The sequence below is a fragment of the Narcine bancroftii genome, chromosome 9 (assembly GCF_036971445.1).
Source record: "Narcine bancroftii isolate sNarBan1 chromosome 9, sNarBan1.hap1, whole genome shotgun sequence".
NCBI classification, from domain to species: Eukaryota; Metazoa; Chordata; class Chondrichthyes; order Torpediniformes; family Narcinidae; genus Narcine; species Narcine bancroftii.
In genome coordinates this window covers 82,808,841-82,824,464 of record NC_091477.1, presented here as the reverse complement: position 1 = coordinate 82,824,464, position 15,624 = coordinate 82,808,841, and the positions used below count along the sequence as shown (strand labels likewise).

Here is a 15,624-nt window from a genome sequence, read left to right as displayed (position 1 = left end):
CCTATCTTAGTATCGTCTGCATATTTACTAATCCAATTCACCACCCCATCATCTAGATCATTAATGTATATAACGAACAACAATGGGCCCAATACAGATCCTTGAGGCACACCACTGGTCACCGGCCTCCAACCTGACAGACAATTATCCACTACCACTCTCTGGCCTCTCCCTTTCAGGCAATGTTCAATCCATTTGACTATCTTAAAATTTATACCTAAAGACTGCACCTTCCTAACTAACCTTCCATGTAGTACCTTATCGAAGGCCTTACTGAAGTCCATATAGACAACAACCACTGCGCTACCCTCATCCACATTCCTAGTCACCTCTTCAAAAAATTCAATCAGATTGGTCAAACATGACCTTCCTCCCACAAATCCATGTTGAGTGCTCCTGATCAGACCCTGTCTATCCAGATGTTTATAAGTACTATCTCTAAGAATTTTCTCCATTAATTTACCTACCACAGACGTCAAACTTACAGGCCGATAGTTGCCAGGCTTCCTCCTTGAACCCTTTTTAAATAACGGAACCACATGCGCAATGCGCCAATCCTCCGGCACTATCCCCATATCTAATGACATTTGGAAAATTACCGCCAGAGCCTCTGCTATTTCCTCCTTCACTTCTCTCAATGTCCTGGGGAAGATCCCGTCTGGTCCCGGAGACTTATCCACCTTTATATTCTTCAAAAGCCTTAAAACTACACCTTTTGTAATCTCTATATTCCCCATATTTACCCAATTTGCTTTTTTTATCCCACATCTCCCAATATCCTTCTCCTTAGTGAATACCGAAGAAAAGAAACTGTTCAATATCTCCCCCATTTCTCTAGGCTCCACACACAGTTTTCCACTCTGATTTTCTAAGGGACCAATTTTGTCTCTAGCTTTCCTCTTACCATTAACATATTTGTAGAACTCTTTTGGATTAGTTTTCACCCTGCTTGCCATAGTTTTCTCGTACCTTCTTTTAGCTTTCCTAATTCCTCTCTTAAGATTCCTCTTACATTCAATGTATCTTTCAAACATCTCCTTAACTCCATGCTTCTTATATCTAATGTACGCCTCCCTTTTTCTTCGAACCAAGTTTCCAATATTCCTTGGAAACCACGGCTCTCTCAAACCTTTTGCCCCTCCTTTTAACCTAACAGGAACATAAAGCTTTTGCACTCTCAAAATCTGATCTTTAAAAGACTTCCATCTCTCTACTACATCCTGCCCATAAAACAAATTGTCCCAATGCACACCCTGCAAGTCCTTTCGCATCTCCTCAAATCTAGCTTTTCCCCAATCAAAAACCTCAATCCTTGGCCCTGATTTCTCTCTTTCCATAATGACATTGAAGCTGATGGCATTATGATCACTGGACCCGAAGTGCTCGCCAACACTAACCTCCGTCACTTGACCCATCCCATTTGCCAACAGTAGATCTAACACTGCTCCTTCTCTGGTCGGCACCTCTACATATTGTTGTAAAAAACTATCTTGCACACATTTCACAAACTCTAACCCATCCATTCCTTTCACAGAATGTGTTTCCCAATCTATATGTGGAAAATTAAAATCTCCCATAATTACAACCCTGTGCTTATCACAAATATCTACTATCTCCCTACAGATTTGCTCCTCTAGGTCTCGGTCCCCTCCGGGTGGTCTATAATACATCCCTACAAGTGTAACCTCTCCTTTCCTACTCCTCAGTTCCACCCAAATAGCCTCCGTGGATGTGCCCTCTAATCTATCCTTCCTAGGCACCGCTGTAATATTTTCCCTGACAAGCAATGCAACCCCACCTCCTCTTGCCCCTCCGACTCTATCACACCTAAAACAACGAAACCCAGGGATATTCAGTTGCCAATCACATCCCTCCTGCAACCATGTCTCACTAATCGCTACCACATCATACTTCCAAGTATCAATCCACACCTTCAGCTCATCCACCTTTTTTACAATACTCCTGGCATTAAAATATATGAATTTCAGGGATTTCCCATTTTTTAATCCCTGTTTTCCCTCATCTTTAAGAACAACATTATTTACTTTTCCTGCCAAAATAGAACAACTAATTTTTGTGTGTGCATTTACAAATGACTTGTAGACCTGTAACAAGTTTTTTTTGTGTTCATCACATTTCAAGTATCAGAAATTATAATTGAATAGTTTAAAAAGCTTGGGAAACTTGTGGATGCTTACAATTTTATTTTTGACATAGAATAGGGTGGGAAATTTAAAAAAGACATTGTTCTTAATATTAGGAAAAATCCAAAGGTATATGAATTGTTATACTGTACTATATTGGACGCACTGATTATGGCTGTTCAGGTAACAAATTCCTTAACAAATTCACAAATTGCTACCCAAAATTTGAGGAAATGGAATGAAATCTTCTCTCAGAATTGTTTTGGGGGAAAAAATACACAATTTTCAACTCTTATTTCTTGATGCATGCAAAGATGATGATGGGCTCTATGATGCAGAAAATTGCATTATGAACTGTTCTCTTGGGAACAAAATCACCTTCCTCTCTCCCCACCCCCCCCCGCCCCCCCCCCTCCTCACCACAAACATATGGAATAGTCTGCATCTTGCATCAATTTTTTTGTGCTCTGTGGAGATCACCTAAGTTGACAATTAACTGTCATTTCATTAAATTTAATTGTTGCATGAATATGTATGGTTCTTGGATCTCTAAAATGTAACAAGGATCATTAAATATTGGCCATCAACAAGAGAATTGTTTGCTAAATATTGCAACAAAGTTGGTTGATTTATCTCACCACTTTGGAAATCGTGGATGTCCAGACTTCATTTGCAATGACTGCATTTCCATTCTTTTCAAGTAGTTACCTCTGTAGTAAATTCCTAATTTAAAAGTAAATTGCTGGGCAATATATTGTATGAAAATAAAAACTGTAATTTTCTGATTTTGTTTTTCTTCTCTTATTCACAGGTGGAATAGTTGGGTTCACTTGTCAACAATGCCATTTCCATTTGGCAAATCACATAAGTCTCCAGCAGACATTGTGAAAAATCTGAAGGAAAGCATGGCAGTATTAGAAAAACAAGATATTTCTGACAAAAAAGCAGAAAAGGTACAGTACCATATAATGTGATATAGATCCATAATATTGTTTAATTGCAGTCTGAGAATTTTAATAACTGTTTCCTATTTATTCTGAGGACATTTTGCAACTCTAAATATACATAGTCAAGCTTTAAAGGTAGAAACCTAAAGTAAAAGGAATTTGGGTCAAAAGCCTTCACTTTATCTTGCAGTTTCTCAGTTATACATAGAATTATAGAGGAAGAGTGATCAATTTCCTGCAACTATTCAAAATATTTTAGAAAAATGTGCATCATATTTGTACAAATAATTTTTAATGGAACAGTAATTTTGAACTGAGCAAATCTAGAAGCTGAAAGCTTTACTCTCAGGCATCTACAGGGATGGAGCTCTCAATTAGTTAAATACATCAGTGAAGAGTAAAGAATGTTTTCACAATGCTAAAACAGGTAAAAGGAAACAAAATACCTTATTTTACACTACTCAAAGAACTGATTAGTACACAAAAGTACTGGATAAACTCAGCAGGTCACGAAGCTTCCATAGGAAGAAAAAGGCAGTCAATTAACATTTTGGGCCTAAACCCTTCTTCAAGAGTGCTGAAAATCAAGTAGATGCCATAATAAAAAGGGTTGCGGAGGATGGAGGAGAAGGATCAAAGGTTAGTAGATAATAAGTGGATTGCAGGTGAGAGGGTAGAGGAGATAAAAGCCGGAGTGATTGGGAGAGATGGCATAGGGCTAAAAGGGATATCTCTCTGATAGATGGAAGGGAAGGGAGGGTTAAGAGACACCAAGAATGACAATAACAAAAAGTGGAGATGTTGATACCATCTAGGAAGCAGAAAATGACTCCAAACAGATTCTGCAGCACTGTATGCAGTAAATCATCCCCTACAGATTCATAGCCGAAGTGTTGTTTCGCTTGGAAGGACTGTGGGATCTGAATAGTGGTGAGGGAGGAAGTGTACCACATCTTGTGGTAGGGGCCGTTTACTGCATCCATTGCTCCTGATGTGGCCTCCTTGACATTGGAGTGACTGGACATAGACTGGGAGATCACTTTGTTGAGTACCTTTGCTCTGTGCACTTCAATTCCACATCCCATTAGCACAAGTATTACTACCAGTTTGAGGCCAACTGCAAATTGGAGGAACAACACCATATATTCTGTTTCAGCAATCTCCAACCAGATGGCATCAATATCTACTTTTCCATTTTCTGTTCACTCCCTCTCCTGGTCTCTCTTTCCCTTATCCTTGCCTTCTTTTCTCCAGCTCCCCACCTTATTCCTTCTCTAATCAGTGAGCTATCTTTCTTAGCCCTCGGCCCTCTTCCCCCATCACTTCTCAGCTTCTTTCTCTTTTGCCCTCCCACTTATCAACCACTGTTAGTCAGTGTTCCTTCCCCTCCACTCCATCCCATCTTTTTATTCAGACATCAGGCCCAAAACATCGACTGATTCCTTTTTCTTACTATTGATGCTGCATGGCTTACTGAATTTCTCCAGCACTTTTATGTACTGCACTAGACCCCAGCATCTGAGATTTTTCTGTTTGCCAAAGAATTGTGATCTTTATTGTAGTACAGCAATGAGATATTATGTAGTATGCAGGAATGAAAACTTGCACTAATATTTCACTTGTCACTGCATGTATTTTCACTTATTACTACAGGCACTTGTGCTGTTGTCTCAGGAGAAGAATCTATATCACCTGGTACTAGTGAAGATGCAGAGCTTATTTCACACTTCGTGCAGAAGCATTTAGAAATATAGAACTATAGAATACTACAGTGCAGAAAACAGGCCCTTCTCATCTGTGCCGACTACCATTCTGCTAGTCCCACTGACCTGCTCCCACTCCATGACCCTCTGGATCTCTCCCAACCATATCTATTCTTAAAACTCAAGATGGAACCTGCATTCACCTCATCAGATGGCAGCCCATTTCACACTCACACTGCTCCCTGTGGAAAAACTTTCCTCTAATGTTCCCCTTAAACCTTCCCTTTTCAGCTTAAAACCAAAACCTCTCATATTTATCTCCCCAATCTAAGTGGAAAAAGCCTACTCGCATCCACTCTGTCTCTACCTCTCATAATGTTGTAAACCTCTATCAAATCTCCCCTCATTCTTCTTTGCTCCAAGGATTAAAGTCCTAACCTATTAATCTTTCTCTGTAACTCAATTCCTGAAGACCTGGCAACATCCTAGTAAATCTTCTCTGCACTCTTTCAATCTTATTGATATACTTCTTGTAGTTAGGCAATTTTTGAAGTTTTTATTTTGTAGTAATAGTTGAATGATGCCTAAAATTAAGCTATCTTTCAGAAAATTCTTGAAGACTTGTATCTACATCACTTGTAGAATAACTGGAATTTGTCTCTCAGAATTTGAATAATTCCAGATTTTTTTCAGCATCTACTCAATTGGCAAATTAGATTAATTGTTGTCTTCCTCAGTTTTCATCTGATATACTGTGAATAACATCATTTTGGATATTTAAATTTATTGGTTGAAGTGACTTTTAAAGGAGCATCCATATTCATGTTTTCTTAGATTTCTTATTCTCCAGGTTTAGTGAGTTTAAGAATTTGACATCCTTGAACATTCAGGATTTTGCTAATTGTTGAATTTATTGAGACTACCAGTACTTGTGACACTTTCCTTGCTTTTCCTCATCCTTGGAGACAATTTATCTCTAATTATCTAATATAAATTTACATACAGACCTTTACTAATTTCTTCACATCAGGGAATATCCCCTTCACTCTATCCAGTTTGATAGTGTCCCAGCTCCATATTGCCTGCTTCTTTCTCTTCCTAAGGTTCACAAAGAGGACTGTCTTGGGAGACCCATTGTATTTGCCTGTTCTTACCCTGCAAACTTCTCTCTTCATAACTTGATTTTATGCTGTGTCCCCATATCAAATCCCTACCACCTACACATTTCATGCCCCTCTGCCGATTTGACAACTTTATTCTCTGGTCACAATTGCCTTATCTTTGCAAAGGATACCTTCATCCCAGGAGGAGCTTCTGCTTCTTCCTGGAACAAAGATCAATCTATTCCCCTTCACCAATATTATCATCTATCTGGTAGAATGTAATTTCTCTCACTTTCTTTGGATTAAAGGTGAAGCTGTTGGTACAGATGGACCCCAAAAACATCTGTCTATTTGTCAGTGATGTGGAACAGTCCTTGCTTCAAACCTATTCTGGCATCCCTGCCTCCTCTTTATCTAATACATTGACAACTACTATATTAGCTCTGTTTCTTGCAGACTATTTCTGACAGTTTTGGATCTCCATCCATCTCAAGAGTTCAAACTATTCACTGACATCTACTCTAAACTTACTATGCCTTCTACCATGCTATCCTGTCACCTTGAGCATGTCATTTGCTTCTCTGTTTCATGCTCAAAGTGAGGCTTTCCAGTCTAGGACTTCTGTACTCCTTCAGGCAACGTGGTGATGGAGCCCCTGTGTGCTCTTCCTCCATTTCCTGCATGTGTTCTCTCACTCCTCCCCTTCTCCTGCCAGACAATACAGTAATAGAGATCACTTGTCACTGCGTTCAGCTCATTATCCTTCACCACTGGCATCTGCTCCAAAAGGATCCTACCACCAACTGTATTTTCCCCTCTTTATCCCACTCACCTAGTTTATACAAACACTACTCTCTCCATAACTCCCTGATCTCATCCTTTCAACCGATGCCTTTCTGGTTCTCTGATATTTTCCCCTGCAACTGTCGAGGGTGCACCATTAGTCCTATTATTTCCCTTTTCACCATACAGGGACCTAAACAGCCTTTCCAGTTCAGGCAGAGATCCACTTGCACCTCATCCAACCTCATCAGTTGCATTTTGATGTGCCCTGATGTGGTATCCTTTACATCAGCAAGGCCAACTGCCGATTAGGTATCTGTTTTGCAGAGCACCTGATGCCATTTTTAACTCCCAGTCCCATTCCAACACCAATCTATCTTTGGCTGCCTTTACTGCCATGCTGAGGCAAAGTCAAAACTAGAAGAGCTGCATCTTGTATTTTGCTGGGTTGCCTACAGCCCAATGATATGAACATTGAATTTTACAAGTTCCAGTAACACAATCCCCTGAGTTCCTTTCCCACTCCCACCAGTCCAGACCAGTCTTCCTTTACCCAGACTCATCCTTCGTACATGGTTCTGTCTGCTCATTACCCATATACCTCTCTACCTCATTTTCTTCTTCCTTAAGCTTTCCTATACCCTCCCTCACTTGCCCACCTCATTTCACCTAACCTAAAATGGGACCATCCTTTTGCATCCACAGACAGCTCAACCAGTTGAGTTCCTCCAGCAGTTTGTGTTCTTGCTGGACTTTGCAGCATCGCTGCTTTCCTTTCACTTATTGTGGAACTTCTGTGTCGTTTTAAAGAAAACATATTTCTGTAAGGAAGACTCGCCATCAAGCTGGGTTTGGTCATTTACACTGAAATGAACAGAGCCGGCATTTTTCTGCATTGGTGTGTCTTTTTACACAGCCAGCCAGCATTTCACAAGCAAAAGAGGCAGGATGTGACTCAACAGCGTCGACATCTAGTGTCACATATAACATTCCTGTATTTGACAGCATGTTAGATCCACTTTTTTTCCCCAAAAATATCCCCTCGGTCTTGTACGCAAGGTTGAAATTAAGGTGATAATGGTGAGTAACACCAAGAGTAATGTTTTCGGTCCCCACATTGGTCATTGTTGTGTTGACGAGTCTGGACATAAGGTTTTGCAATCGAACGTTACTTTTGTTAACACACAACAAATAATAGAAGAGTGTGTAAAATGGAAGCAGAAATAAAACACTGTGCATTTTATAAGATTATGGAAAAATATGTGCACAATTTATAAAAGAATGTGGGAAAATGGATTTCAAATTTTTTCTTTCCACTCACATACCACCTTAAGTAATCTCTTACTATTCACTGCTATCTATCATTGGGGGCTGGTGGCAGGCTGTCGGGGGAGCAGGACGGTGGGCTTCAGACTGTTCAAACTGAGGACAAACCCACAGACCAGCTTGCTTCACAGCACAAGTTGACGAGAGACACCTGCGGACAGCTGAGAGAGGGGCAGTGGGATCAGTGTGGGGGCTGATCTTTTATCACAATGCCACTCCCTTACACTAATCACCTCTCTCTTAATATCTGAAGGTCTGTCAGTGACTATCTTGAATACATTCAGCAACTGAGCGTTCACACCCTCCTCCTGTAGAGTCCCAGATTCAGTACCCTCTGATGCATTTTTTAATCTTATTCATGAATGATCAAGCCCTCTTTTGAAAAACCAACAGCACCCCTCTTCTATCCTGTCAAAACCATGAATTATGTGCATGAATTAAATCATCTCTTATTATCCTCCCAACAACACATCAATGCTTCACCCACTAATGAAACGGTGAGTCTAGTAGAGGATGCATCACTATTTGACCACCAGCTCATTTCATCTACACCTCATTTCAGACTTTTGCATTTATGGGAGCATCCATAGACATGCGCGATGGGCTGAATCATTCCGGGACTGTTACTAGGTCTGCTACCGGTATAATGCAGGACTGGAATCACCCACCCCCACCCTATATTCCATCTTGGTCATTTCACATACAGCTCATTTGAGACTTATACATTTATAGGAGCATGTATAGACATCTGAGATGGGCTAAACCATTCCAGAATTGTTACTAGGTCTACTGTCGAAAAATGCTGGGACTGGAATGACCACCCCACCCCCTCCATCTCGGTGCTTTTTAGACATCAAGTGCTCCGTTGAAGAGGAGCAAATGTCCTGGAATAAAAGGGCTGTGTAAATAGCATAATTTTTGCTTTCTTTGAAGTATTCAAACTCTTTCCTTTAGGAAAGGAATCACTCATGAACAACATGTCATTGGTGGCATGAATTAAAATTCTTTATATATATTACTGCCTGTCATAATTACTGCCTGTCAATCTTCTTCAGCATGATGCTGAACCAAGCCATGAAAGACCTCAACAATGAAGACGCTGTTTACATCCGGTACCGCACGGATGGCAGTCTCTTCAATCTGAGGCGCCTGCAAGCTCACACCAAGACACGAGCAACTTGTCCGTGAACTACTCTTTGCAGACGATGCCGCTTTAGTTGCCCATTCAGAGCCAGCTCTTCAGCGCTTGACGTCCTGTTTTGCGGAAACTTCCAAAATATTTGGCCTGGAAGTCAGCCTGAAGAAAACTGAGGTCCTCCATCAGCCAGCTCCCCACCATGACTACTAGCAACCCCACATCTCCATCGGGCACACAAAACTCAAAACGGTCAACCAGTTTACCTATCTCGGCTGCACCATTTCATCGGATGCAAGGATCGACAACGAGATAGACAACAGACTCGCCACGGCAAATAGCGCCCTTGGAAGACTACACAAAAGAGTCTGGAAAAACAACCAACTGAAAAACCTCACAAAGATTAGCGAATACAGAGCCGTTGTCATACCCACACTCCTGTTCGGCTCCGAATCATGGGTCCTCTACCGACATCACCTACGGCTCCTAGAACGCTTCCACCAGCGTTGTCTCCGCTCCATCCTCAACATTATTGGAGCGGATTCACCCATAACATCGAAATACTCGAGATGGCAGAGGCCGAGAGCATCGAATCCACGCTGCTGAAGATCCAACTGCGCTGGGTAGGTCACGTCTCCAGAATGGAGGACCATCGCCTTCCCAAGATCGTGTTATATGGCGAGCTCTCCACTGGCCACCGTGACAGAGGTGCACCAAAGAAGAGGTACAAGGACTGCCTAAAGAAATCTCTTGGTGCCTGCCACATTGACCACCGCCAGTGGGCTGATATCGCCTCAAACCGTGCATCTTGGGGCCTCACAGTTCGGCGGGCAGCAACCTCCTTTCAAGAAGACCGCAGAGCCCACCTCACTGAAAAAAGACAAAGGAGGAAAAACCCAACACCCAACCCCAACCAACCAATTTTCCCCTGCAACCGTGTCTGCCTGTCCCGCATCGCAGTTCTGAGTTCTGATTATGAGTATGGTATCCATGAACAAACTAAACAGCATGTCAGAACGTTACCCTCACAAATTGGACATGGCAGCATTATGAACCACACTGGTTAACCTTAAATTGGATTTGCACAATTGACATCACATTACCAGAGGAAGACCTCCTCACTGAATGTTGAGAAATCTAGCACTTATAATCTGTGATGATCAGGGCGGAGCACAATTTGATGTGAAACCTGTTGATGCTAGAGTTGGAATACACATGCTGTCTTTGTGCTTCTAACTGGTTAAAAACTTTAGGTCATGGCTGCTTCAAAAACATCTCTGTGACCAGTAATTGTAATTCATTTTGGAGATGGTACATACTACCATTTTGGTCCAGTGGGAGGCAGTTGATCAAGATGCTTCCTCTTGGATAACTTGAATGTTTTGACAAGCTAAAGGTATTCTGTGTGCCTTGATGATGGTAGAAAGACTTTGGGTGACAAGACTGAATTATTTGTAGTGGAATACCCAGCTATGGCAATTTTTAGGTTAACCTGGGCTTTGTGTGAAGGACAGACTCAAGGTTTTAGGAGCTTTGTCCTGTGCACTTTTTTCAATCTCTTTATTAATCATATTATAGGTAAACAATGCATAATGCGAATAGGAGTACATCATCAAGGAGGAAAACAAATATCACTATATGACATCAATATGATAGAACATATTGCATTACACCACAATTAGTGAATATGTTCTCATCTCCTCAAACTGAAATCTTCAAAAAAAATGAATAATTTTTATTGTAGGAAACCCCACCTAGTCGAAGAGAAAAGAGACTGGGCAGCCTATCCTGAGATTTTATTAATAAAAATTAATCTCCTGGTCTTCACCAACAAAGAGAAAATAAATAAAATTAAATATATTCCAGAAAGGAAAATAGTTATACTAACTAAGTCATGTGGATATAATTTATAAAAGGTCACCAAGTCTCTTCAAATTTATCTTCTTTGGCTTGGCTTCGCGGACGAAGATTTATGGAGGGGTAATTGTCCACGTCAGCTGCAGGCTCGTTTGTGGCTGACAAGTCGATGCAGGACAGGCAGACGCAGTTGCAAGGGAAAATTGGTGGGTTGGGGTTGGGTGTTGGGTTTTTCCTCCTTTGTCTTTTGTCAATGAGGTGGGCTCTGCGGTCTTCTTCAAAGGAGGTTGCTGCCCGCCGAACTGTGAGGCGCCAAGATGCACGGTTTGAGGTGATTTCAGCCCACTGGCGGTGGTCAATGTGGCAGGCACCAAGAGATTTCTTTAGGCAGTCCTTGTACCTCTACAAGGACTGCCTTCAAATTTAACAGAAGTATCAAATGTACAACACCTAATTTTTTCAAAACTTAAACATGACATAATTTGTGAGAACCATTGAGTCAAAGTAGGTGGATTAGAATCTGTCCATTTAAATAAAATAGCTCTTTTAACCAACAAAGGCTACAACCCAATCTGTGGAAGTGGGAACTCATCCCACTTCTGAAACTATAATTCCAAAAAGAGCAGTCAAAGGGTTAGGTTGCAAACTAATATCTAGTATAGCTGACAAAGTCTTAAAAATATCTATTCAATACCTCTCCAACATAGGGCATGACCAAAACATATGAGTTAGAGAAGCCACTTCTGATTTACATCTATCTCAAATAGGACTAATGTTAGAAAAAATACGGGCCAATTTGTCTTTCAACTGATGTGCCTGATGTACCACTTTATAATTAATCAAAGAATGACGAGCACATATTGAAGAGGTATTAACCAATACAAAAGTCTTATCCCATGATTCCTCTGGAAGATGTAACTGAATTTCCTCTTCCCAGGCCCTTTTAATTTTGTTATTAGAATTTGATTGCAATCTTAATAACTTGAATAAAAGTTACCAATTAAATACTTATGAGAAAAGTTCAAATGAAAAAAATGTATCAATCAGATCGGGTCTGTACAATGCTGGAAAGTTAAGCAGTAAAGTATTTGCAAGTATCTTAAAAAATGTGACTTGGGTATATATTTATTGGATAATTGTTCAAAGGACATTAAGCTACCATCTATGAACAAATCTGAAAAAGAAACAATTTCTTTAACCTTCCAAAAAGAGAAGGCTTGATCAATTATAGACAGTTGAAAAAAGTAATTAAGATAAATAGTACTAGATAAAATAAAACATTTCAAGTTTAAATAAAACTACTGAAATTGAAACCAAATCCGTAATGTATGTTTAAGTATTTGGTTGAAAATATGCCTGCTAATCTTGGATAGTGTAAAAGGAAGAGCTGCTCTGAATAAAGTGGCTAGTGAATACCTCTGTGCGGAATTCAATTCCAAATCTACCCAATAAGGGCGTTCAAATTTATTAGCATAGTTGATCCAGAAAATAATAACTGCCCTGTGCACCTTAAAATTGAATTCTATTATGTGAAATAGAAGGAATCTGTGAAGGAGTTGTGGTCTAAAACTTTTAGTGCAGTTTGGATTTCATAAGAAGCAAATGAATATGTAATGTTAGCAAAGAGGCATTTAATTGTTGTTTATAATTGTTGGGATTCCTGTTGAAAGACCTTTAATTTGTCTAAGCTTGCTTGAAACCTTGTTAAACAGGCACATTAATTCACAGGCATATGAAGATTAAACATCTGTTTGCTCTCGTTCATTAAGATACAAGAACCATCCTACCAAAATATTAGTTATCTGTATTTAAAGTTATTATAATTATTCTTTGCCAGTGGATGTTTCTTCAGCAAATTATGGATGTTGTTGAGAGTAATTATGCATATAGTTTGTATGGCTGTAAAATTTGAACACTAAAATTGGGTACCGTTGAGCTGATTTTTATTTAAAATCCGTTCATGATTGATACATCAGGAGACATTGAAACAATTTTAATTTGTCTTGCATGAATACTGTTGCACTACCATTAAGTAGAAATTCTGCCTGGCCTGCAGGAACATGAATCTCAGGGTTGTATGTGATGTCATCTATGTACTCTGACAATAAATTTGAACTTGATGTATTGGGCTTAAACCTAAAAACTCAATTGTTCCTCTGTAGTGACTCACCTGCAGTTTAGGAATGCCCACTCAAGCCAAAACAACTTAAAGTTATCTTTCCCCTCCCGGACTTGTATTTCATAAAGATTCAAGTGACTCATGAAGAATTTTTGTGGTCTTGTAAACTATAATGAATGAATTATTTCCAAACATCTGAAACAGAGATGAAGCAGCTAAAGTAAGGGCTTGAAACGTTCCATGAATTAGGGAATGCATTGATAACACACGATTCAAGGAAGTGTAGTGGTAGCTTAAAAAGAGAAGTGAAATGATGAAACTACACACCGTAAGTCGCTTGTACTTCCAAAGGTTTATTTTTGAAAACCCCGTGCTGCGCTTTATAAGGTGGTCTGTAAGTCCCGCCCATGCATGGGTGGTGACGTCACAACGCAGCCGAATGTGCATGTGCGGCCTGTTTGAACATGGAGGAAGATGCGATAGGCGGCGCCATCTTGATGTGGCTGCTTCGCTGCCGTGGCCATAACCGTGCAGAGCTGGTTTACCTGTGTCATCACACAGCCCTCCCCAGGACCAGCACTAGCATTGCATTACCCCTGAGCACAGTGGGGCTGAACCTTTGGGAGGTCATCCCCAGTGCTTGAGTTGCGCTGGCATGACCGACTGGCTTCAGCCAGTCAGCTGTGAACAGTTCCTCCCTACCCCAAATGTCCAGCGTGAAAGTTTTACCTGTGCTGCATAGGACTTTGTACAGCCCTCATGAGGTCATTGGAGGGGGGGGGCAGAATGGTGTCCGTAGCGGGCAAAAACAAAGTCTGTGGTTAATGAGGAATGGACACGGGCTGGCGCCCGTGGTATGGGGGGGGGGGGGGGTGCAAAGGAGGCTAACCTGTCCCGTAGTTTCTGCAGCATTGTTCTCCCCTCCGTGTCTCTTTCTTGGGTCGGTGGGAAGAAGTAACCTGACAGGATTAATGGGGCGCTGTACACCAATTCTATGGAGAAAGCCTTCTGGTCCTCTTTGGATGCAGTTTGGATGGCCAGAAGGACCCAAGGGAGCTCATTCACCCAGCTGGGGATGGTTAAATGGGCCATAAGAGCTGACTTCAAGGTGTGGAAGTATTCTACGAGGGCATTGGATTGTGGGTGGTAGGTGGTGGTGTGATGCAGCTTAATGCCCAGGAGAGTTGCTAGCTGTGTCCACAGTGCTGATGTAAACTCTGTCCTTCTGTCAGTGGTAATATGAGCTTGTATCCCAAACCTCGCAATCCAATGCATGGGCACTGCCCTGGTGCAGGAATCAATGGAAGTGTCTTTTAGCGGGATGGGTTCTGGCCATCTTGTGGTGTAATCTACCACAGATAGCAGGTACCGGGCGTCCTGAGAGATGGATAGCGGACCCATGATATTGACATGTATATGCTCAAAATGCCTTTTTGGAGGGTTGAACTAATGGACATGGGTCTTGACATGTCGGTGGACCTTGGAGGTCTGACGCTGGGTGCAATTTCGGGCCAGTTGGGCAACTTGCTTCCTCAGACTGTGCCATACGAACCTCTCTGGCACCATGCGGGTTGTGGTCTTTATGACCCAAGGTGAAATTGCGCTTCTGCTTGCCCGAACCCAGTGCGTGGGCAAAGCATGCAGAAGGTTGGCAATTTCATAGCCACTGCATTGACTGCTGCAGTGCCCATGGTGTAGAGTCCAGAATCATCTGGGCTCGTTGGGGTCACCAGTTGTAGCTGTAGCTACTAAAGGAAGTGAAATGAGGAGACTACACACTGTTAGTTGCTTGCACTTCCAGTGGTTTATTTTTGAAAAGCCTGCGCTGTGCCTTATTAGATGGGCAGTGACATCACAATGCAGCCGAGTGCATGTATGAGGCCCGTTTGAGCACAGGTGAAGAAGCGCCTGACGGTGACATCTTGACATGACTGGTCCGCTGCCGTGGCTGTAACAGCACGGAGCTGGTTCACCTGCGTCTGGATGTGTGCTGCCACAGAAGCATGTTTTTAAAACAAAAATACATATTTCATTGAGAGGGTTCCAGGTTTACGATTTTTTTTCCTTTTTGCCCTTAACTCGTACCCTTTTGGGTTTAAAATTTGCCTTCGTAATCTTTGGCTCTTGCAAAACTTTAGTACAAATATTTTATCAAAACTGTATATTTGATGAAATGGTCTCAAATTTCCTATATCATTCACACAAAAACTACTTTGAACATAATCAGTTGATAACATTCACAGTACATTTCTAACAGTCTGAATGAAATTGTACACGTCCTCTAATAATTTCTAGTACACCTTCTTGCACTTACACAACCTGCTTACACAAAATTGATGCAAAATTGGTACCTCTGCATTGATGGGGAGAGAAATGATGCAAATCCTGAGACTTGTGGATCTGCAATCTGAAAAGACCTTTACACATTAAAGGAAACAATATTCAGTTCACTTTCTTGACCTTTTAGATCTGGAATAACTAAATATGATTGTGACAATTAATGGCAA

General features: G+C 41.1%; 1 protein-coding gene across 1 annotated transcript in view; it reads left to right on the top strand.

Moving 5' to 3' along the window:
- LOC138742353 (calcium-binding protein 39) overlaps window positions 1-15,624 on the top strand; it is a 75,816-nt gene that overhangs the window by 32,951 nt on the left and 27,241 nt on the right. Inside the window, exon 2 of the mRNA XM_069896650.1 lies at window positions 2,956-3,097. Coding sequence (XP_069752751.1) covers window positions 2,984-3,097 — 114 coding nt within the window. The 5' untranslated portion in view covers window positions 2,956-2,983. The remainder of the gene's footprint in view (window positions 1-2,955; window positions 3,098-15,624) is intronic.